This window comes from Sitophilus oryzae, unplaced genomic scaffold (assembly GCF_002938485.1).
Source record: "Sitophilus oryzae breed Bouriz unplaced genomic scaffold, Soryzae_2.0 scaffold_1241_pilon_pilon, whole genome shotgun sequence".
In the NCBI taxonomy this organism is placed as follows: Eukaryota; Metazoa; Arthropoda; class Insecta; order Coleoptera; family Curculionidae; genus Sitophilus; species Sitophilus oryzae.
Window position 1 is genome coordinate 1135751 of NW_022145884.1, and position 24772 is coordinate 1160522.

General features: G+C 33.6%; 1 protein-coding gene across 1 annotated transcript in view; it reads right to left on the reverse strand.

Moving 5' to 3' along the window:
- LOC115874192 (hemicentin-1) overlaps positions 1-24772 on the reverse strand; it is a 418393-nt gene that overhangs the window by 31542 nt on the left and 362079 nt on the right. Inside the window, exons 11-14 of the mRNA XM_030889291.1 lie at positions 24195-24365; positions 23095-23283; positions 19809-19979; positions 19092-19256 (exon numbers count right to left, since the gene is read on the reverse strand). Coding sequence (XP_030745151.1) covers positions 19092-19256; positions 19809-19979; positions 23095-23283; positions 24195-24365 — 696 coding nt within the window. The remainder of the gene's footprint in view (positions 1-19091; positions 19257-19808; positions 19980-23094; positions 23284-24194; positions 24366-24772) is intronic.

Consider the following 24772-nt stretch of genomic DNA (forward strand, 5'->3'; position numbering starts at 1 on the left):
GATTTATTAATGGGTGTTATTTTACAGCTGTAAGGTTTCTGTTCCAATCTATTAATTAAGTCGGGTATAATTGAAAGTAAAAAATTGTTATATTGATTTGCATTATCCCTGGGATCTCCACTTTTCCTAAAATTACTATCATTACCTTTTTTGCCCAAAATCTCATTACATACTGTCCACATGGACTTCGTTTTATTATCTGAGTTTCTGATTTTTTCACTATAATCTTTGGATCTCACTGCTCTGAGAAGATTGTCATACTCTTTTTTGATCTGTGCATATTGAATTTTAAAGTTATTGTCAGTTCTAGATAATAGAAGGAAAATGTCAAGTTGAGTTTTAATATCTATTATTTATTTGTTACTTTTATCACGATATTTTTTTCTTGTCCTTGATAACTTTAATGGAAAGCTGTGATTGAATACCCTACAGATATTTTTCATAAAATTGTTCCACTGCTTATTTACATCGTCTTTATCGATGCTATAGATATCTAACCAGTCCTCATTTGATATGCATTTTAAGAATGTTTCTTGTTTTCTTTAGAGAAAATTCTTGTGTACCGGGGTTTATCTTTGACATTTTTTTTAAGATCAAAAGTAATCTTCTGAGCAGTGTGATCCGAGATATGTGTGTCTATCTTAGCAGTTATAGTTTGTTTTAAAGTTGTAGGGGCTTAGTTTTTAATAATACTAGGCAAACTCAAATATCATCATCGTCATTTTCAGATTATTCAACCATTTCTAATTATCTATTGTTGATTAATAATAAATTCTATTGTTGGTTATGCGGGCCCAAGTTATCTCTGCTAATTTCCTAATATTATCGTCCCATCTCAGGTTCGGTCTTCCTCTAGGTCTCTTAATTTCTCGTGGGTATCATGCTGTAATTTTTATGGTCCATCTGTTGTCCGTTCTTCTTGGCCGGTGTCCTGTCCATTGCCATTTGAGTTAGACTTTGTGGATGACGTTTATTACTGGGTCTTTTGTCGTATTCACTCTCATGCATATGTCATAACTGGTAGTACACATTATTCGAATGTTTTCTTTTTTAGATAGTGTGGCATTCTATATTTGAATATGAATGAGATTTTTCCGTAAGTACTCCATGCTAACTAAATTCTTCTGTTGATTTCTGTTAGTACAGATCCCGATCCCGAGATTAGTTGTCCCAAATATATATATTCTGTTACTATTTCCTGTATTGTATTATTTATTAGAATGCCTTTTCTTTCCACTAGTTCGTTGTACAGGGTGGGTCAAATTGGACGCTTTTAAAGGGAAACACCCTTTTCTATAGGAGATAGACGAAAATTAATATCGGTGTCTGGAGCTCAATTTTTATCAAAAACATGATGGTGAAAACCGCATATCGATATCTGTTACCGTTTCGGAGTTACGGGGTGTTTATCAAAAATGTGCATTTTTAACATAACTTGTTTGCTATGGAGAATTTTGTATTTTTGTGAAAACATTTCCAAAGCATCTTTTTAATGGTTTAAATATATTTTTTTTAAATTAATAATTTAAGAATTATCAATAGAAAATTTGATTTTTTAAATGGGACACCCTCTATATTTTTAACTAATTGAAAATAATTTAAAATTACCTTTCCAAAAATATAGCACACTTGATATTTTGCTCAATTTCTCTTCGAGATATAGAGTTTATTAAAATTCGCCCACTTTGTATAAGTAGGCTTTGAGCGGCGCCGGCTGTAATGCAAAAATAACTATATAGCCGGTGAGGAGTAATTAAAACGAAAATAATATTTGTAATGAGAGATGCAGAATTTTATAACAATTTAAACTATATTTTACCAACATCAACATATTTAAACTATATCTAATAACAATAAAAATAAATAGCAAACCGAGACATAAATTTTGCTACAGGTGTTCGACATATCGACCGTCTTCTGACAAACAGGGCCGTTTTTGAACATTTCTCGCGGAATTCATTAACTCAGTAGGGTGAAAGATACCCTCGCATAACCGCTAAGTACTTCTAATTCTTGACTAGATCAAACGGGCAATTTAAAAATAAGAATCTTTATTCTTCCGCGAAGATATCCATAGATTTAGATCCATAGGCACTTCAAGTCCAAGTCCGGCGGCCTCGACGGCCAACGGCTGGGATCTTGATTAGCTATTTAATTATTTTCGAAATTGGCTGCAAAAATTTGCTGATAACTTCAGCGTTCTGAGGCGGTGCCTCGTCTTGCTGGAAAAATATGTTTACGAGTTCCATTATGGGCACATCATCAATGAGGAATCCAAAGCCTACCAGTTAAAAGTGGCTTAAAACTATTCAAAAACCTGTATTTCGAAGGGGATTATAACAAATTATCAAGAGTGCTATATTTTTGGAAAGGTAATTTTAAATTCTTTTCATTTAATTAAAAATATACAGTGTGTCCCAAATAAAAAATCAATTTTTCTGTTGATAACTCTTAAATTATTAATTTTAAAAAAATTAGACTTAAACCATTAAATTCTACGTAAAAAAGTGTTTTGGAAATGTTTTCATAGAAATACAAAATTTTCCACAGCAAAAAAGTTCCAGCGATTTGTTAAAAATGCACATTTTTGAAAAACACCCCGTAACTCCGATACGGTAACAGATATCGATGTGCGGTTTTCACCATCATGTTTTTGATTAAAATTGAGCTCCAGACACCGATATTAGTTTTCGTCTATCTCCTATAAAAAAAAGGTGTTTCCCTTTAAAAGCGTCCAATTTGACCCACTTTGTATATTACTGTAGTTTTTGCTAAATTCATTTTAAGACCCACTTTATTGCTGACTGTATTTAGTTCATTAATTTGTGTTTGTAGTTCTTCAGGACTATTTTTAATTAAGACTATGTCATCAGCGAATCTTAAATGGTTAAGACAGTCTCCATCTATTTTTAATCGTTTGTTGGTCCATTCTAGTTGACGGAAAATTTCTTCTAATGTTACATATCTAAAACAGCTTTGGGATATCGTGTCTCCCTGTCGTACTCTTTTACCAGTTAGGAACTCTGGGGTTGTTTGATATATCATTACTCTTGCTTTGGCTTCTTTTTATATATTGGCGAGAGTTTCTATATGAGGCCTTGTTTCGCTAAAGCTTCTATTCTTGCCTTAGGATATATCGAGTCGAAATCCTTCTCAAAGTCTATAAAGGCTATGGTTAGTGAAAGTTCGTATTCTTTTGTTACTCAAATGTACATATTATTATACAGATTATTATATAAAAATTTGCACTGTATGCAAAGGTTTTGCTCAAAATATGCACAAAATGTTGAAACTATAATGAAAAAATGTGAGAAATGTTATTAAAATTATTATTACTAGACGACTTTATTTCACATTTTACTCGTTTTGTCCTAGAAATTACACAAAGTTGCTTAAACAAAAGATTGACATGTAGATTGACTGCTCTAATAGACTCCTAAGAGATATAATAAAAAAAAATTCGAAACGTAACTAAATTTATATAAATTTTCATTTCTATTTAAACTATACCTAGTTTATGAAATGTGATTACTGTTGTTTAGTTCTCGATCCTAATTGGTAATTTGACTTCAGCTTGACGAATTTCTCTTAACAAAACCGCAACCAATCCAACTCGGGATATCTTATCGAATATCTTACCGTTTATCTGGTCAGTTTTGTTGTTTAACTACTCGAGCCTCTAAGATATTGCACTAGACAGTCGTCCCATTTATAGAAACAAGACAAGAAATTCCAATCAGAAAGATAATAGCTAGGTTGCTAGATTGTTTCGGACATACCTGAACGGTCGCTTCCAAACTCTGGAGACATTTTCTTAGTTTCCTTGGTAAAGGAAATATTCAAATTACTGGGAAGAGAGAACACAAGGAGATGTACAGTAGGAACAGCGTGGGGTACAGCAGGAACTTTCTTATTCCTCCGTAACAAATTGTCTTTGGGAAGGTCAATTAATTAATCGGTTTGAAGTGAGTTGAGACGTAGAATATTATTGCCTACTGAAAATGCTACGATATTTTTTAACAAAACAGTTAAAATCATATCTGTTGAAGTAAATCTATTGTTTTTTATTTATTTATTTTTGTTAATTTTATTCCTCTATGATTTTCTTGCGGCCATTCTCTATTCTATCTTGTCATCATAATTCTCTTCACATGATGAAATAATTTTCGTTGGCATTTCTCTATACAGGGTGTCCCAATATTCCGTGGTCATAGAACTACTAAGTATTTTTCGAATCAAAATAATTTAATTAGACACAATTTACCTTTATACAAAAGTGTTTCGTATGTCCGCTAAAAGACATTAAACTTAAAAAAAAATACATTTTACATTACAATTCAATCTATACGAGAAAATGCCACTAACAAGTAAAAAATTGCTGAAAGAGAGTGAAAAATTCAGAAAAGGTGGGGACAAAATACCCTCTATGGTAAAGTGCAGAGATACTAGTTACGCAATTATGATTAATTTATCTATTTCAATATAAAAACATACCCCTTTATAAAGAAGTTCTATTTTTTTATTGGTTCGTTTATATACCGTTATTAATCTTTTAACAATCAGGTCTCCGTGGAGCAATGGTTCAAGATTTCAGCTAGGAAGCGAGAGACCTGAGTTCAATTACCGGCCGTGGCAAAAATACTTTTTCATTTTGATTATTTAAAGTACTGTTGATGTAAATTTATAGTTTATTACTAATATAAAAATGGAACTGTTTATTCTATTTTTAAACTGCAATATTAATGTAAATTCATTGTTTATTGGGTATACTGTATGTAAGTAAGATAATAATATTTTTTTTTAGTTATTGTCACATTGCTATGAAATTATTAATTATTAATTAGACTAAGATGATTTCTTAATTGTTATTAATTAGTAACATAGAAAACAAATTTCTTGCAGTAGAGGTATATAATAAAATTATATAAGGATTCTTGCCACTTAATTGCTAATATAGAAATTTAATTCTACGCTGTGTTTGTCATAATGCGGATCAACCTGCTCTCACTACCGGTTTCGGAGCCCTACTCCATCATCAGGTGAGCTTGGGAGATCCACAAAATGACAACCACAGCGCAGAGATAGTTAATTCCGACTTGTCGGAAAGTATCGGTTAGATATTAAGTCCCGAACGGGAGATAGCGGCCTGCGTGCAATGGTAGTACTTTCGTACCACCGAGGCGCAACTATCGATAGTAAAAGGCTTTTTTTCAGGCAAGCCAAATTATAAAATAGAAAACAAATTTCTTGCAGTAGAGATATATAATAAAATTATATAAGGATTCTTGCCACTTAACTGCTAATATAGAAATTTAATTCTACGCTGTGTTCGTCATAATGCGGATCAACCTCCTCTCACTACCGGTTTCGGAGCCCTACTCCATCATCAGGTGAGCTTGGGAGATCCACAAAATGACAACCACAGCGCAGAGATAGTTAATTCCGACTTGTCAGAAAGTATCGGTTAGATATTAAGTCCCGAACGGGAGATAGCGGCCTGCGTGCAATGGTAGTACTTTCGTACCACCGAGGCGCAACTATCGATAGTAAAAGGCTTTTTTTCAGGCAAGCCAAATTATAAAATAGAAAACAAATTTCTTGCAGTAGAGGTATATAATAAAATTATATAAGGATTCTTGCCACTTAACTGCTAATATAGAAATTTAATTCTACGCTGTGTTCGTCATAATGCGGATCAACCTGCTCTCACTACCGGTTTCGGAGCCCTACTCCATCATCAGGTGAGCTGGGAGATCCACAAAATGACAACCACAGCGCAGAGATAGTTAATTCCGACTTGTCGGAAAGTATCGGTTAGATATTAAGTCCCGAACGGGAGATAGCGGCCTGCGTGCAATGGTAGTACTTTCGTACCACCGAGGCGCAACTATCGATAGTAAAAGGCTTTTTTTCAGGCAAGCCAAATTATAAAATAGAAAACAAATTTCTTGCAGTAGAGGTATATAATAAAATTATTTAAGGATTCTTGCCACTTAACTGCTAATATAGAAATTTAATTCTACGCTGTGTTCGTCATAATGCGGATCAACCTGCTCTCACTACCGGTTTCGGAGCCCTACTCCATCATCAGGTGAGCTTGGGAGATCCACAAAATGACAACCACAGCGCAGAGATAGTTAATTCCGACTTGTCAGAAAGTATCGGTTAGATATTAAGTCCCGAACGGGAAATAGCGGCCTGCGTGCAATGGTAGTACTTTCGTACCACCGAGGCGCAACTATCGATAGTAAAAGGCTTTTTTTCAGGCAAGCCAAATTATAAAATAGAAAACAAATTTCTTGCAGTAGAGGTATATAATAAAATTATATAAGGATTCTGGCCACTTAACTGCTAATATAGAAATTTAATTCTACGCTGTGTTCGTCATAATGCGGATCAACCTGCTCTCACTACCGGTTTCGGAGCCCTACTCCATCATCAGGTGAGCTTGGGAGATCCACAAAATGACAACCACAGCGCAGAGATGTTATGGCTGTTAGCGCAGAGATACTTCTCTACCATTGCACGCAGGCCGCTATCTCCCGTTCGGGACTTAATATCTAACCGATAATTTCCGACAAGTCGGAATTAACTATCTCTGCGCTGTGGTTGTCATTTTGTGGATCTCCCAAGCTCACTTGATGACGGAGTAGGGCTCCGAAACCGGTAGTGAGAGCAGGTTGATCCGCATTATGACGAACACAGCGTAGAATTAAATTTCTATATTAGCAGTTAAGTGGCAAGAATCCTTATATAATTTTATTAATTAGTAAGATATCCCATGGATGAATAATTAATTTATTTGTTAGAAATAATATTAGATATTTCTTCATTTTTACTGTAAAGGAATTTGCAATAATTATTTATTTAGCGAATAGATTTTGTATAAACAAATGTGTAAATTCAAAAGAACTATTGCCTCATTTTAGCAGAGAAGCCTGGCTGGTGCTTGCCGGAGTTTAACCGAACTCCCTTTCGGAAGTCCCGAAAACCCTTTTTCAGTACTATTTAAGGCGAGACAAATGTCACAATTATTAGATACTACCGTACACCGATTAACCACTAGTATCTCCTGATAACCGCACCTACCTACCTACCTACCGCCCTATATACCATCCTACCTAGCATCTTACCTACCGTCCTATGCCAACTGTCCTACTTACCGTCCTGTCTACTGTCCCACCTATCATCTCGGCTGTACAACGTTTGTGCCGGCGAAATATTTCAAGGTAATTTAAATTCTAAATAAACCGGCCACACTTCCCTCTGATTTGTTTCCATTAATAAATGAAACAGTTAAGATTGATTAAGATTATTGAAACCACCCCTCTGAATCACTTCTTTATTGCTTTAAGACTGATAGTTTAATTAATTAAATACCTGTTGCTTTCTTTATTAAATAAATATATTTAAAACCCTTTGTTGTTTTACTGGCTTTCACCCCAACTTCATGGATTCTCCATTGTATAAAAGTTACCCGTACTGGCAAGAGTGGTGCCTCTAAACCACTTTAAACAAGTTAGAGGTGGCGCCCGAGAACTACATTTACCATAACTATAAACCGTAAAAAATATTGGCGTCAGTGAAGGTCTCCAGAGAAAGACCGTCGTCACACCTTTAACCGCTTTTAAGTTTAATTGGAAATAACGAGAACTAAATTTTATATAATTACACCTTTCGGTACTAGCATTATTACATATATATATATATATAAACGGGATTTGGTTTAAGCATTTAATACTCATTTCCAACTACAGCCTATTGCTGCCTTCCCGTTACCCTACGCCACACATCTCGATTTAGAGCGTCATCAGCTTCTAGGTTACGAGCTTCCATTGCTTCCGTAACCGTTCCGTTCCAGGATTTTCTAGGTCTACCTCTCTTTCTTCTGCCCTGGGGAGCCCTTTAAAAATCTTTTGGCCACCTGTTCTCCGGCATACGCAGAACATGTCCAAACCATTTTAAGCTGGATTTTTCGATTCGATCCAGTACTGTCTCCTCCGATGCATTCATGATACGCCTGACCTCGATGTTTGTCTTTTTTTCCATCCTAGATATACCTGCACTTCTTCTAAGGTAGTCCATTTCAACAACTTGGATTTTGCGCTTCGCGTCTGCACTCAGAGTCCACAGCTCTGAACCATAGCAAAGAACTGACTCCACCAATGTTCTTCCAAGTCTCTTTTTAGTTGTTGCAGATAAGTTTCAGTCCCACCAGAGGCTGTTAAGACATCCAATAACTTGCATTATTACATCTCTATTTAATACCTGTAATAACGAATACACAAAACTTGTGTTTTGAGTATAATAAATTGTTTATAGTCGATTTTAAGTATTTTACCTTGTCTTCCCGTTCTTTTTTCTTGATTTTTGTAAAAATCAAATCTTAAAGCACATAGCAAAACATAGACACCCAAAACCTCATTCAAATCGGAATTACGGTTCTTAAAATATCTGGAAAAATCTATTTGGTTTTTTAAAGTTTGATGCCCTCTGACAGACAAACGAAGCACTTTTGAATAAAGGTAAATTGTGTCCAATAAACTCAGTTCTATGTCCACGGAATATTGGGACACCCTCTATAATAACTAAATTGATTACAGTTTCCAATTTCTTAATCCTAATTGGCAATTTGTCTTAAGCTTGACAAACTTTCCTTAATAAAACACTACAACCCGTCCAACTGAGAATGCCTTATTGAATATTATACCGTTTGTCCGGTCAGTTTTGTCTTGTTAACTGCTCGAGCCGCAAACAGATTGCACCGGACAACTCTCCCGTTTATAGAAACGTCACAAGAAATTCCGATATCTGGAAGGTAATTGCGCCACAACGGGGATTGTTTCGGACATACTTGAACGGACACTGGCCAACTCTACAGACGTCCTCTTAGTTTGTCGGACAGAGGGAATATTTAAATTATTAAGGAGGGACAAGGATACTGCAGTAGTTTCAAAGGGCACCAGAGGGTAGAGGCGAGAGTTTTTGTTCGTGCTAGTAACAAGTTGTCATGGATAATGTTAATTAATAAAATAAATTAGATACGAAAAGACCCAAGTTTTTAGTGATGGGCATACCGGTTCCATATTAGTCGCGTTACAATAGCGACCGTTCGAGAGAAATACCGCGACAAAATATCGCTATTTTGTAACCAAGACACGGTATCGATTTTGTAACCGAGGTTCTGGTCACTGTACCTACTTACTCCTCTCCCTGCCGTTTTCTCTGTATCCGTGCAAATTCATAAACAATAACAATTCATAAGCCTCCCAAATTTGTAAACAATAAACAACATGCATATGGCTAGAAGAATTTAGTTATGTTAGCTTTTAATTTTGAAAATAAAACTATTAAATCAAAATTAAAAAATAATATCATTTATTGGTATTCATATTTATATACAGGGTGGTCCGAATTGTATTCCGGAAACTTCGGCAGCATATTCTGCATATAAAAATAAGTAAAAAAGTTCGTATAAATGTAGATATGTCCTAAAATGCTTAGTTTCGGAACTACAGGGTGTAGAAGTTTCATTTTTATTTCGATTTTTTCCAAATAATTTCTGAAGTAACGTCAATATTTGGACGAAAATTGGTGCCTGTGACTTTTTTGACATGAGAAATTTGATTTTGATATCAACATGACTCCTACTTGTAGAGGGCGCCACGAACATATTTTATAACTGGTTTGAAAAGCAATAACTTTTCGTCCGTACCTGTATAAAACTACTGAGTAAAAAATATTCATTTAAGAAGTTCTTTACGTAAAAAATGTCTCTTGGTAGAAATCGCTACGAGTAACGGTTCTCGAAATATTTGGAATCTAAATTATCAATACCTATCATCAGTGACATAAATTTAACATGTTGACTAAATAGTTATTAGACTGAAATCATAAATTTGAAATATTTTTGTGACAAAAGTTCAACAGAAACTGTTTCATCATAATTTTTTTTGCAGAAAATTTAATGATTAATTTAAAAAAATAAAAATTTCCCAAATTTATTATTACAGTCAAATAACTATCTACTCAAAACGTGTTTTTTTTTGTCAATAATGACATGTATTGACTCTTTTCATTCTCAATATCTTGAGAACGGTTGCTCGTAGCGATTTTTACCAAGAGATATTTTTAACGTAAAAAGTCATGGAAATGTATATTCTTTTTACTCCATAGTTTTATACAGATACGGACGAAAAGTTATTACTCTTCAAAACAGTTAAAACACATGTAGATGGCGCCCTCTACAAGTAGGAGCCATATTGACATCAAAATCAAATTTCTCATGTCAAAAGACTCCCAGACACCAATTTTCAGCCAAATATTAACGTTGCTTCATAAATTATTTGGAAAAAATCGAAATAAAAATGAAACTTCTACACCCTGTATCTCCGAAACTAAGCATTTCAGGACATATATTTATACGAACTTTTTTACTTATTTTCATCTGCAGGATGTGCTGCCGAAGTTTCCGGAATACAGTTCGGACCACTCTGTATATTATTTTATTAGGTATATTTATTCGCCATCTTTTCTTTAGACTAAAGAATAGCTTTTTATAAGTTTTATATTTTTACCAATAATCTTCAATTTTATATTCTGATACACATTATAACCGTTAGAATTTAAATTAAAATACATACATTTGTAAGATGATTATATTTTTCTATATTTTTGTTAAAATCTGTTTACTTTACAAATAGTAATTTGTTACTATATACCTGCAATTTTTCGAAAACTACACATAACATTAAAAAAGTCAGTGTCCTGATAGAATCAGGGTATGGAATATACTTCAAATCAGTTTTAGTTTTTGTGGCACCAAAATCATTGTAGACCTGTATTATCAATCAAAAATGCCTAGTAATTAGAAGCTTACAAAATAGTATATTGTTTTATTAGGGGTAAAAAAATGACACTTTTTGTGGCGAGTCTGTACGTTTGACATTACAGGCGAGCCACACAAATTCATTTTTACTCCGAATAGAACATGCTATTTTTTTCAAACGCCATTAATCATTTTTTAAAGAATTTCAAACGTTCCAAGTAATATAAAAAGATTTAAAAGTCATACCTTGTATGTAATTATATATCGAGAAACTATGGTTACGCTCTTTGAATTTGACCAAAGAATATACCTAGCTAGAAAAAGAATGGACTCTGCCATACTGAAAAATGGTCCTACAGAAGTGGCGCCATCTATTGAGTAGGGCTTGTCTTAAATGGATCGAAGCGCGGGCTTTTTAAATAAGCGTATTTGTTGAATTTTACTCTAAAATAATTAAATTTCATTATTAAATTTTATTTTTTACACAAATTCAACAATACTAATAACAAGTATTGTTGTGATGTGTAAAAAATAAGATTTAACAGTATAATTTATACAATCAAACCAAGTCAAATATTTAAACATTGTTTATTATAATAAAACAAGACCAACGTAATACGCCCAAAGTTTTGTAAATGGAGTAAATATAAATAGATACTTAAATGATGGCAAAAATAAAAGACTTACATTATATTTTTAGGGCCACAAACAAAAGGAACTGTCTAATTAAAACACATATAACAAATTATAGTTTGAAAAACGTTTTGATAATCATTTATTTGATAATATTATGATTGGCGCTATGACAACGACAATATTTTTTGAGAATTTGACAATAATATGACAATGGCCGTTGGAAACTATGGAAACTACAAAAAAAATTCTGATTTAACGCCATCTGGCAATAACTAGTAGCAACTTCTTAACCTAAAAATTAATTGCACTACCACTTAGTGGCTAGGGCTGGAACTATTTTATTTGAGATTTCCGTCATAGATAAATGCAACAAGTTTAGATTGGAAAGCCCGTAAAAATTTTAGGTCGCGAAATTATTTTGGGTCGCGACCGTTATACGCGATCTGGCGCTGCTATAGCGGTCGCTAAGAACAACGGCAAACAAAAACAGATATAATTTTCTCTTATCAAAGTCAGAATCTTCAAAAATCATAATAATCTTTCAAAATCTAAACCGCTCTCATTAAAGAAATTCCGAAAAGTGTTTATAGCGTCCATTTTTAAAGTAATATTGCTATCTTGTGAGTTTAATTCAAGTTTTATTTACTCCAACCGGTGATAATTGTGAAAAAGCGACATTAAAGACTTAAAAAGCTGTGCTGTGAACTGTGAACTGCAAAAACCATCGTGGATCGTGGCATAATGTCGGTTTCCAATGTTTCATAGGTATTTCATACATGCGTCCTTATATAAAATAAAGTTTCTTGTATGCAACACATTGTATTTTCTTTATAAAATTAAACGAAAATAATAATAAATTTGAATAAACAATATTTGCCGATATAATTCCGGAAAAAGCCGAACCGCTCCGAAATTTTTAAAAGTTTTGGGTCGCGACCGTTGCAAGAAAAGCGCCAAATAGTGTTTACATTGTCTTTATGGGCACTTTCCAATCTAAACTTGTTTCATTTATCTATGATTTCCGTGGAAACGGTGGAACCGCTATTTGCTATTTCACTTTCCCGCCCCTGAATTTGACACTTTATGTCAGTTTTATAATATATTTTCGTATCTTTGTGGCTTAAGCTTGATTTTCATGCATCCTGTCATAGCGTTTTCGCGCCACCCGTATATATTTTACTTCAGCCCGTCGACGGACCCGTTCATACGATAACGGACGTTTTGACATTGTTTTGACAAATTTAATCTAACCTTAATAAAACTATAAGGAAAACAGCAAAGTCGTTATGGAAACGAAAATATAAAATAACACCAACCTATATCCGATAAACGGAGGCATGAAAATGCAATAAATTTAAAAACTGCGTTAGGTTCTAACCAATAATAAATTCTACCAATAAAATTAATATCGTATCAACTTATCGTCGACTACGGATGCATGAAAATCAAGCGTTAGTGTTAAAAGTGATTTACCTAGACGTTAAAATGACATTTTTATATTGTCAATCACGTCGCAAAAATTAATACTTTCGTGACGTTTGAAAAAAATATATCTTTGTTATTTTGTAGATTTCTTATCCAGTAGCGGAAACTCAGACTGGTTCAAGAAGACACATTATAATTTTACAATTAATGACAAATTTATGTTTATGTCAGCATTATTTACGTTGTTCTGGAACAGAACAAGCAAATCCCACCTCCGACCTTTTCCCAAACCAGTTTATTCCAGAGCCGTTTAAAGAAAGCGACGGATTCGCCCACCGCCACAAACTTAACGAGAGATAAAATCTTTGACACGCGCGGGAATAGAGGGATAAAACGACTCTATCGGCTCCCAAACGCTCGCTTAAGAATAAATACCCCGGCTCCCCGAAGGATTTCTAGGCGGAGACCGGTTTACGCAATCGTACGGTCCGATAGAACCGTCCCCCGTGCACGTTCCATTGCACATTCTGGAATTGAAATATTCACTTGAGCGCAGAGAGCGGCATCTTTGCAGAGCGGAACAACAAGCAGGATTCAGGGATGTGTATGTATTTGTGTAACTAACTTGGTATTTTATTACATAATTTAACTACAGATATAATTAAACGGGCCACTCGAGTACAGTTCTTTTGATTTCCGTAGTAACGCTCCTTCATTTCGCAACAAAATCTAAAATGAAGTTTGTGGAGTAAGACGTTTAAATCTACAAGAACTTCTGGGATGCAGTGATCATTGGAATAAGACAAGAGTGAACATGACAGTAAAATTCCTATGCAAGGTTCAGTCCCGTTATACTATCAGGAAAGGTAATGTTGGACAAAAGAAAAGTCAACAACAACCAAATTAAAGAAAAAAAAATATTATCGTTTTAGTACTCATTCTAAACTAATTCGCATATTATTCAGGATGGATTTCATTAATCTCCTGTAAGATATCATTTAGGCTCTTTTCATTGTCAAAAATACAAATTTTTGCACTATTAATTTTTTTTATTCACGAAGTATAATTTTGCATTCTAAATTATATACCAGCGACTTCGTTCGCGTCGAATTAATCATTTTTAATGGTGATGATAAAGCAAAGCAAGAATTTTAATGGAAATTCATACAAGCTGGATAAAATTTTCTCACATTTATGTCAGCATGAGAAAAAACAATATGGCGATATTATTATATAACTTGGTAATATTTGAGGGGTAGTTTCATCTCGTTGAAATTTGACTTTCGAAAAATCCGTTTGCCAAAAATAAGCTTTTTACGTCAAGCAGTTTAAGCAAAATCGTGGTTAAGAAATTACCCAACTTTTTGGAACACCCTGTATGATTTTTTGAAAAATTTCAAAATATATAAAAAACAAATAAATTATGCTTGTCCAAGCGTTTTCCCGAAAGACTAACCGTTTTTTAAATAACAAATATTGTAATATTTCAGGGGCGTTTTCACCCTTTTGGAATTTGAGATTTGAGAAACCCCTCCTTATCCAACCTCTACACCCCACAGTCAATCCGTTTGCCAAAAATCAGCTTTAAACGTCAAGCAGTTTAAGCAGAATCGTGATTAGTTAATGGTCATATTTTATAAAACACCCTGCTATAAATTTATAAAAAATCTTAAAATATGTAAAACAACAAAATAAAATATACGTGTTTAAGAGTTTTTCAGAAAAACTCACCGGTTTTTAAATAAAAAATATTTTAATATTTGAGGGATAGTTTCACCCCCTTAGAATTCGAGTTTCGAAAAATCCCTTCTTATCGAACCTCTACACCCTAAAGTCAATCCGTTTTCCAAAAATCAGCTTTTTACGTCAAGCGCTTTAATCGTGATTAATCAATGACCATATTTTTCGAAACACCATGTATACATTTTTAAAAAACGTGTTTAATATGTACGTGTGTAAGCGTTTTTTCGGAAACTTGACGGTTTTTTAAATAAAAGATATTGTAATATTTGAGGGGTGGTTTCACCCCCTTGGAACTGGAATTTCGAACAATCCCTTCTTATTGAACCTCTACACCCGAGAATCAATCTGTATGCCAAAATTGAGCTTCTTACGTTGAGTGGTTTGAACAGGATCGTGATTAATCAGTGAGTCAGTCACTTAAGGATTTTATATATTAGTATAGATTTAAATAAATTGCTTCCAAAATTAATTCTTTCAATATAATTCCACTAGCATCCCATTTATATCTACGTAATATTCACTGCCTGATCTACTATCTACTATCTACATTTACGTCGTTTTTGATACATATACGGAATATTTCTAACTCGTAGACTACTTATAAATATACTTCTCGAACAAATGATCGATCTAAATTTTGAATATGTTTTAACTAAATGTATAACTAATTAAATGATACTATTTATATTATGATATGTCAGTTTTGAAATTTATAACAGAGATTTTTATCTCAAAGTTATAATATGCTACGGTAATGTAAACAAATCCAAAATATAAAAAATAATCCACTTATTTAGGCTTGTCGGAAGCGCTAAAGACTACTCATGAGTATTTCTATGCAAAAATCAGCACGAAACAATAATTATTAACGAAATTACAGCAGTTTCAAAATTATTTATTTTGTTAAATCGGCGCGCAACAACGCGTGTCTCCCTTGCCTACTAAGCTGCCCGCGGCCACGCGCTAAGGTCGTTGTGCAATCCGGACGCTCAATTGTTTTTACGTGTAACAAATGGTTTTATATTATATAATGAGTAAAAAGTAGTTTTATACACGTAACAAGAGTTTTTTGCGTGTAATAAATAGTTTTTTACGCATAAAAAAATAGTTTTCACGTACTACCAGCACGCGTCCTTAGCACTTTCTTGCTAGCTAGCCGTTCGGCTTCTGCGTGCCGTCTAGATAGCTCGTGTGTCACGGCCTTTACGAACAAAATGTAGTAAAGTAATAAACTCCCACGTTCACCACCCATCCCTGGCCTAGGACTTCTGCAATATAAACATCTCATTAATAACTCCCGGAGGACGCTGGAATCGCGGCGAGGCAAGACAAATCGTCGCATTACGCATTCTATGGTGTTTATTTAGTTGGTCAGTGGGAGAATGGATTATCGAGCTCCTCGAGTAAACCTTGGTAATTAATTGTACGGCGAGAATACTTTATATTGAAATTAATCAGCAAAATGGAAACTGGTGCAGGTCCAAGGATTCGCTTAAATTAGTTTCGCAATATATCGCTAAAGATATATAAGAGGACGTAAATATATAGCGTAAATCTGCGATACCATATTCTGCCTGTCGAGTATTATTGGATAATCTATTACATTTTAAATGTTTATTTTTTACATACTGTCGTACGGTACATTTTAATTTATTTTAGTACAGTTTTTTCATCGTCACCGGCAGCTCTATTTTTTATATTGCCGGCGTCAATGGACTGGTAATAGAGTCAATCGAAGGAAAGAGGACCATAAATAATCAAAGATACAGTAGTAAGTACAGATGCCGAGCTCTGTATTAGTTGTCCCCAATATTTATCAGCTGTTTCCGGTTTTGTGTTATTTATTGGAATGTCTTTTCTGTCTACTAGTTTGTTGTATATTACGTTAGTTTTTGCTAAACTCATTTTGAGGCTGTATTTAGTGTGTGCTTGTAGTTCTTCAAGTCTATTGGAAATTAGAACTATGTCATCAGCGAATGTAAATATGCAGCAGATATTTCACGCGCAATAACAATAATATTGTATATATCCAATAATGTATCCAGAATATTGTCAGAAAACTATTGACCGAAGGAAAATTGACCGAAAGAAAATCACCAAAACTAAGATTGCCCTAAAAAAATTGTCCGAAAAGATAATTCCCCTAAGCACATTTTACCGATCCGGAGAATTGCCCGAAAAAGCAATAATGGTCAGGTCATTGTCATTGTCAGGCCGATATCATTGACATACCTGCTAATTTTTAGAAAGTTGTATTTATTGTGCATGATCATCCAAGTTTTAATACGTAGGATGGTAGTCGAATTTCTTGTAATCATAAAGGTAAAGCAGAAACTGTTACTGCACAGTTATTTGTATCTAAAATACAAATGTTGGTTTGGTTTGGTTTCGTTTCCTTTTTATTAATCTGACCGTTTTTAAAGATCCTGTATTAAAGCATTCTTTTAACAAAAATCGATATATCAATGAATTTTTATTTTTGGCAATTGTAATTCGGTGTTTTTCCTTTACGAAGATTACAGTTGAGGGTTGGAACCTTTGGTGTTAAACAGCAAAATAAAAACACTAAATCACCACAATACACCAAAACACTTTTACTTTTACACTGGACGCGCGTTTCGCTAACCATGTTAGCATCATCAGCAGATGATTATAAACTAAAGTACAATCTACAAGTTGAGCGTTTATATACTCGCCCAGTGGGCACCGAGTGGGCGTGGCAAAACCTAGCCAACCGAGTCAGAGCCCACTGAGCGTAACAGTTAATTTCCGCCACTAGAGTAGGATTTAAGGAACAAAGAACTTGAAGGAATTGGACCGTTGTCTCTGTTCATACTATCTTTACATTTATTAATTCTGATGCTTTCATATGCATCTAATTGCCTGTAATTTGAGACTTGTTTAATTAATTTTAAATTATTAAGATCTATACAATGTTCTTTATCAACAACATGTTCGGCAACGCAAGATTTATCCGGTCTACCATATCTTATCTGAGCTAAATGTTCTTTAAATCTAGTTAATATTGATCTTCTAGTTTGCCCAACATATTTCTGATTATAATCTTTACAAGAAATTTCATAAATACCCGACCTTTCCAGTGGAGATGTTTTATCCTTTGGATTACCTAATAATTGTTGTAATTTATTATTAGCACTATACACAAGTTTATAATTAACATTCTTAAAAATTCCTTTTAGACCACGGGATAACTCTCTATCAAACGGTATCGAAAAATATTTAGACGTATCTTTCTCCACTTGAAAAGTCGAATTTTCAGAAATCATTAACCTATACCTACGTTTTCTAATTAATTTATCAACAAGTGAAGGAGAATATCCATTACACTCAGCTACATTCCTAATGTAATCTCTTTCTATTTCATATCTTTCGTTGGAAAGTGGGAAACTAAGTAATCTATGAACTAAGAAATTTAAACTAGCCATTTTATGTTCAACACTATGATGTGATTCATTAGGAATATATCTCAAACCAAACCAAATCAAATTCCAATTAAACAAGTCTCAAATTACAGGCAATTAGATGCATATGAAAGCATCAGAATTAATAAATGTAAAGATAGTATGAACAGAGACAACGGTCCAATTCCTTCAAGTTCTTTGTTCCTACTACTCTAGTGGCGGAAATCTAACTGTTACGCTCAGTTGGCTCTGACTCGGTTGGCTAGTTTTTGCCACGCCCACTCGGTGCCCACTGGGCGAGTATATAAACGCTCAACTTGTAGATTGTACTTTAGTTTATAATCATCTGCTGATGATGCTAACATGGTTAGCGAAACGCGCGTCCAGTGTAAAAGTAAAAGTGTTTTGGTGTATTGTGGTGATTTAGTGTTTTTATTTTGCTTTTTCCTTTACGGGAAATTATCCTTTCGGACAATACACCTTCCGGTCAATTGTTTTCGGGCAATTCTCCTTCGGTCGATTGTTTTCGGACAATTCTCCTAGATCTGTTTGATAAATAACTCTGGTTTCAATAGAAGGTTGAAATGAAAGTTTTAGCGACAAATATGTTTGTTCTCCTATACTTTTTAAGTTTTACTGTCATGTAACTCAAATAAATAATATGTCGTTTTTTACAAGGTATAAAAATTGGTTATGAAATTAAAATAAAAAGTAGACAGTTAAAAATTAAAAAAATATGATCTGTTATTTATGAAGAGAAAATTCTCTTCAGTTAGAGGCTATTACTTTAGTCAAATTTCTATGTCCAATTAAAACAAATTAAAGGTATCTCTGTAAAATTATACTCTATTCAACTTATCATATGCACATCGGAACATTTTCTTTTTTTTGCATAAAGTAACAATAATTGATTAAATTTATTCATTACGTTGCCTGATGAATCCTGATTTTTTGTTAAGTAGTATTAATACGTTATAATAAATTGTAGATCGTGTTTCAGCATTTACAAACTGAAAAATAAAAAGCGATCTATGTACCTTCAATCAATCGAGATATCCTCTCCTCGCAATCTCCATACATACTCGCTCTATACATAGCACTTCTTCTGTGAAATCCCTCCCCAAACCCTGCTTCTGAGAGTTCCAGTTCACTGGGTGGTTTGCTGCTTCTTCTTTCTCTTCTTCGTATCGTCGTATTTCGTACTACAAAATATTTAAAACTCAATAATAATACATCATTATTTGCTATTTTCACGACAGACATGACGAAGTACATAAATAATAATAACATTTTTTAAGTTTATTTACATACACAATTTTATTTGTGGAAATTAGGTGTAATTTAGATTACCAACAAATCTCATAAGTTATGTATAAGAATGATGGCATAGAAAACATAATTTGTAATTTTATGATACACAATTATTTGTTGATTTAAGCTTTTTCGAAGAATACACACAATTCCAGGCTTAAAGGTGTTGATTTTCTATATAAAATATTCAAACAAACGTTAACATGTAATATACAAAAATTCTTAAAAAAGCTCTAGATCCATTTGTTATAAAGACCATATCTACTATTTTTTACTAAAAATTGGAGAATAGTGGATTCTTTTTTATACCCAAAAATACTTTATTGGGTTTAAACAAAATTGTTGGAATAAAAGTTTATGGAAATATATTATTTTAAGGTTTGTGTAAATGTAGATAAGGTACTATTGTTACAGTGTTCTTTAAATGTATTCTTTACACATACCTCTTGATTTTTTGCAGGCTATCACTGTCGATACAACCACAACTATCACTATAAGCAGTACTGCAGTTACTGATATACCGGCAATGATAATAGTCAGGTTCTGATTGCTAACAGGTCTATGAGGTTTGCCTAATCCAGAAGTATCCATCGAATCGTATAATGGCCCATTTCCTGAAACGAGAGAGAACAGAGTTTTATTTCAAATTGTTTTTTTCAAATCTATCAAATACAGATCAAAATATACCACAGAATATCATAAAAACTAGCAATATAATAGTGTGTTTTATTTAATATAAGTTTATAAATATAAGGTGCCAGGTGGCGTAGAGGTACAGGCTCTCGTCTACCAATCTCAAGGTAGTGGGTTCGAATCCTACACCCGGTATTTCATCAGCCGACTGTTTTTATTAAAATAAAAATAGTTTGGTTACCTAGGTCGACTCAGGCTTAAATGAGTACTTGGGATTCACAATCCTGAGGTAATAATAGGCGGTTGAAACGTAGTGCTAGCCACATTACCTTCCTTGTATACCGAACGGCTCTCGCATGGCAAGCTGTACCTTGCTACTCCCAAGGTGTTAAACGCTATACAGAGAAGACCAGGCTACTAGTAATATAGCAAGTTGCCGGACGAATTTACGTTTACCCAATTTGCGTTCGTACTCGAGATTCACTGCCGGCTAGTCGGTTAGTCAGGCAGTACGCAGTTACAGTTGTGCTTGGACGGGTCGGTCGTGACAGACTAGGAATACGACGCGAGGAGTGCCGAGTATTTATTATTTGAGTGTGTTTACAAGCCAAAACAAAAAAAAAATAAATTCTCTAAACCCAAAAAAACTAAAATATTACTCTAAATAAAAAAAGTTATAACAACTGTTGAAAAAGACCACCTTCTTGTGCTAGACAGAAGCCTAGGCGGTCGTAAAATCCCCGTCTGACATTGGCTAACATATTAGGGCTAATAGTTTGGAAAGCCTCTCGTATTTTTACTTGAAGCTGATCCAGATTATTAGCCCTATTATGACCATACACTTTGGGTTTTACATAACCCCACAAAAAGAAATCATTGCGAGAAAGATCTGGTGATCTAGCGGGTCACAAAATAGTTCCATATCCACTAATTAAACGGTTAAACACTTGCTTTAACTCCTGTTCTTCATTAATCAACACATCAGGCTTCTTGTGTTTTTGTGGGGACACGCACCCATGTGTTTCAAAATTATTAATAATTCTTGATATAGTAGGTAAAGATAGAATTGCCCTGTTTACAAAAGTTTGTGGAAAAATTGTGTGTATATCCCGATAAGACCTATTTTGGAAATACCATTATACAATTTGAATTTTCTCACGAACTTCGTAAACATCCAGTATTTTACTTAAAAAATAAATTTTACACGAGAACTGTCGCGAGAATCTATGTATTCGTTTTGGCTATTAAAACACGAATAAATACAAATTATGAAACATTCTTATCACGACATATCTACCTATTTTTATTTTATCGCATTTTTTCGCCTGCTTTTTATCCGGCGGACGGGTATACGCTAATTCGTCCGGTTCTGCCTATGTTACTACTACGGTGGTCCGGTCTGTATACGGGAGCTACTATTATATAAGTTTATAAATATTCCTACACTAACTTAGGTAAACATTATTGCAATTCAAGACTTATATTGATGATATTATAATTGTAGATGTTAAATTTGCCAAATATCAATTATATTTCTAGTCTAGTATCAGCTGCCGGCAGTTGGGATACTTCAGTTGAGTTCACTAGAACTCAACTGAAGTATTAACTGTTACTAAACAGTTTTAGTAACACAGTAATAGTCAAAACTCTTTTTATGGCACTCTTTAACACTATGCATGTTTTATTTGTTTTAAGGAAGTGTTATAATGTGAAACCTATTTTATCAAACTTTACATTTACTTTAGTATTTTACTATTTAAAAACAAAACCCCAAAAATTGTAATGGGAATAACAACTTCATTTACTAATTTATGATATACATATTAGGTAGAAATGTCATGTTTGCTGTTCACTTAACCCTTCAAATATTTGATGGTCCGTCAACCTGTCACCATGAAATAACCCTAATACCGAATTGGAATTGGTTTAGGGAAATGGCCGTGGCTTTGTTACTCCAGTATCCCTCCTTAATACTTAATCCCGAAGTTAAAATCAAGAAAACCGAACGTTACCGAACGTGAGGTCGTCTAATTACGACCCTTCGAAGGGTCCAATGATCTGATAAGGCTTGACCCTTTTGAGTAATCTAAATGGCTCGTTTCGGGGATTAAATCAACTCGAACTTAACTTAATTTTCCACTCTATAACTTCGTAGGAGTTGCTCGGTTTTCGGGTAAATATGAACGAAAGTGTGTGGATTGTATATCGATATTAAGTAATAAAGACAAAATTAAAATTGGAAATTTTAATATGGGGGGGGGGTAATTTTAAATAAGAAAAGAATGTGTGTGCATTGCTTGCGTATATTTGAAGTAAAACGTCTTCCTAATAGCTATTAAATTGAAGGATTTGAAAGATATGTTTGAAAAAGTGTAGTTTAAAATGTTGAAAAAGTAATAAATCAAAAAATATATTTGTTTTTGCGTAAAAAATAGTTTTTTACGTGTTATAAATAGTTTTTTACATATAAAAAATAATTTTTTTTGCATGTAAAAAACATATGTTTTTAAACTCAAAATATTCAGTTCTAAGACACTCTGTGTACATAAATAATTACTGATTTGTAAAATATTTATTCGAAAACTAGGGAAAGAGAAATCAGACAACGAACAGAGATGATGTTGAGAGGTGTTAGGTAATAGCTCTTAGACTACCGTTTGAGACGAATTGATGTTAATTTGGTTTGTAAATTTCCGTTAATAAAGGTAAAGTAAATGTTTCCTAATTATTTAACTCGTAATAACTTAAGCGTATATTTTGTTTTCCTGTTGAAATATTCTGTGCCATAGCTTGTCCCTATTTATTTAAATAGCAATATATACAGAATTAAAAAAAACTGTATAATATATTAGGTGTTCATAGAGTATAGTGTCCTCTGTATATAGAGTTAATGTCTTGTCCATATAGACAGACTTATGTGTAGTGTTGACTGTACCAATTCTATCGGGATAAGGTATTTGATTACTTCTGACACAGGAGCCTTTTAGGTGAGGAAAAGCTATATGTGTATGGCTACCTTTTGTAATCTGTTTTGAATATGGGGTTACACACATTTAGAAGTTTGAAATTTTAACTAGTTAAAACAATCGAACTTACCGTCTTCTTGAAGCGACTCCATGGACCCATCGTATGTGCGTCGTATAACAGGTAAAATGACAGGAGGATTACTGCGCCCCCTTGCATTTTCAGCATAAACTATAGCCTGGTATTCTCTATTTGGTTGCAGATTTAACAATTTAAATACAGGTCGTTCTCCAAAGAATCTAAACGGCGTTGCTTCCTCTCCTAAAAATACGACTATTATAAGATTTTTTTAGAATCATTTTTTTTTCACAGTATGTGCCAAGTGTTTATGGTATTAATAAGTTAATCATGTGTGCTAAAACTTAGTTAATATTAAGGTTTAAGTAAGGCAGTGTTACTTCTATAGAATATGTCTTAAAGAAACAAGAACCTTTGATCGAAATATCGTTCATTGTGTCAAAATTTGGCAAGTTTATTTCTAGCCTTTGTTTCTCTCTTCCTTTAGTGAGAGCGCCCTCCAAAGTGACGTAGCATCTGACGTGGAACGTAATCTGGCAAGTAACTTGAATCTAACAAGTTATTTCGAATTGAACAAACGACAATAAGTGTGTCAGCGCACACTGAAGTAGCGCTGTCACACTGTTGTAGCATGTCATGCCACTGCTTCAAAACTAGAACTGGTTCTACTTTTCGCTACGTGCTATTAACACGTTACTCAAATTTGGCAAAAATGAAGGACGATCCGGACTTCAATATACATTTTGTATTACTGATTGAAACTAAACCGTGGATTTATGACCACACTCGTGCCGATTATTCCAAAAGGAATAAACAAGACTTGGTTGGGAACAACTTTTCTAACTAGCACATCAAAGGTTTCTTTTTTCATTCTATCAAATGCTTGAAATCTTTCAGGATAGATATTCAATTCCTTAAAAACACTAAATTCTATGTTCCTATGTCTTCTTTGCAAAAGGGGTGTATACAATAGCGACGCTTTAGATAATTTTGGTTCTTATTAATTAGGTTTACTATATGTTGTTATATTATATATGTTGTTATTTAAAAAAAAATAAAGTAGAGACCAAAGAGTTTTAATAGACAAAAGAATTTTGAAATAGCGTGTGAAAGACAAGCACAGGACACAAATTACTCTTCATCTGAAATCTAACCTTGATCGTTTAATGTTGAGTGGATACCTGGGGGTGCAGGTCCAGACACATCACTCACTTCCAGGACGAAGTTCTGCCGAAGCCCACCGTCGTTGCCAGCCAGGCAAGATACTTCCAGAAAGCCTTGAGTGGAGTTTCGTACCGAACAACTTCTCGGTGATTCGGGTAGTTCTGAAATATTGCAAATAAAAAAAAATAATTTGTTATATATAAGGGGTTCAGAAGTGAACTGGATCAAATCCTAAAAGATAATTATGGAGAAAATGAGAGTTAAAGTTTTTTAATGTAACTTAATTAACATAAAACAAGTTGGGGAAGCAAACTTGACACAATGCTTTGTTATATTTTAAATTGTATAATTGCAAACTAAAGTAACTCAAAATACAACTGTGGTCATTTTTAAGAATGTTTGTTTAAACTTTTTTAAAACCTATATTTTTCTTGATTTTATCTATCTTCTTTTTAGATCATTATCGAAACAAAAATTAATATTAATATTACTTTAATGATAAAAACCAATAAAATGGCTAAAAAGTTAATCAAAAATGAATTTACGACCATACTATATAGCGTGAGCC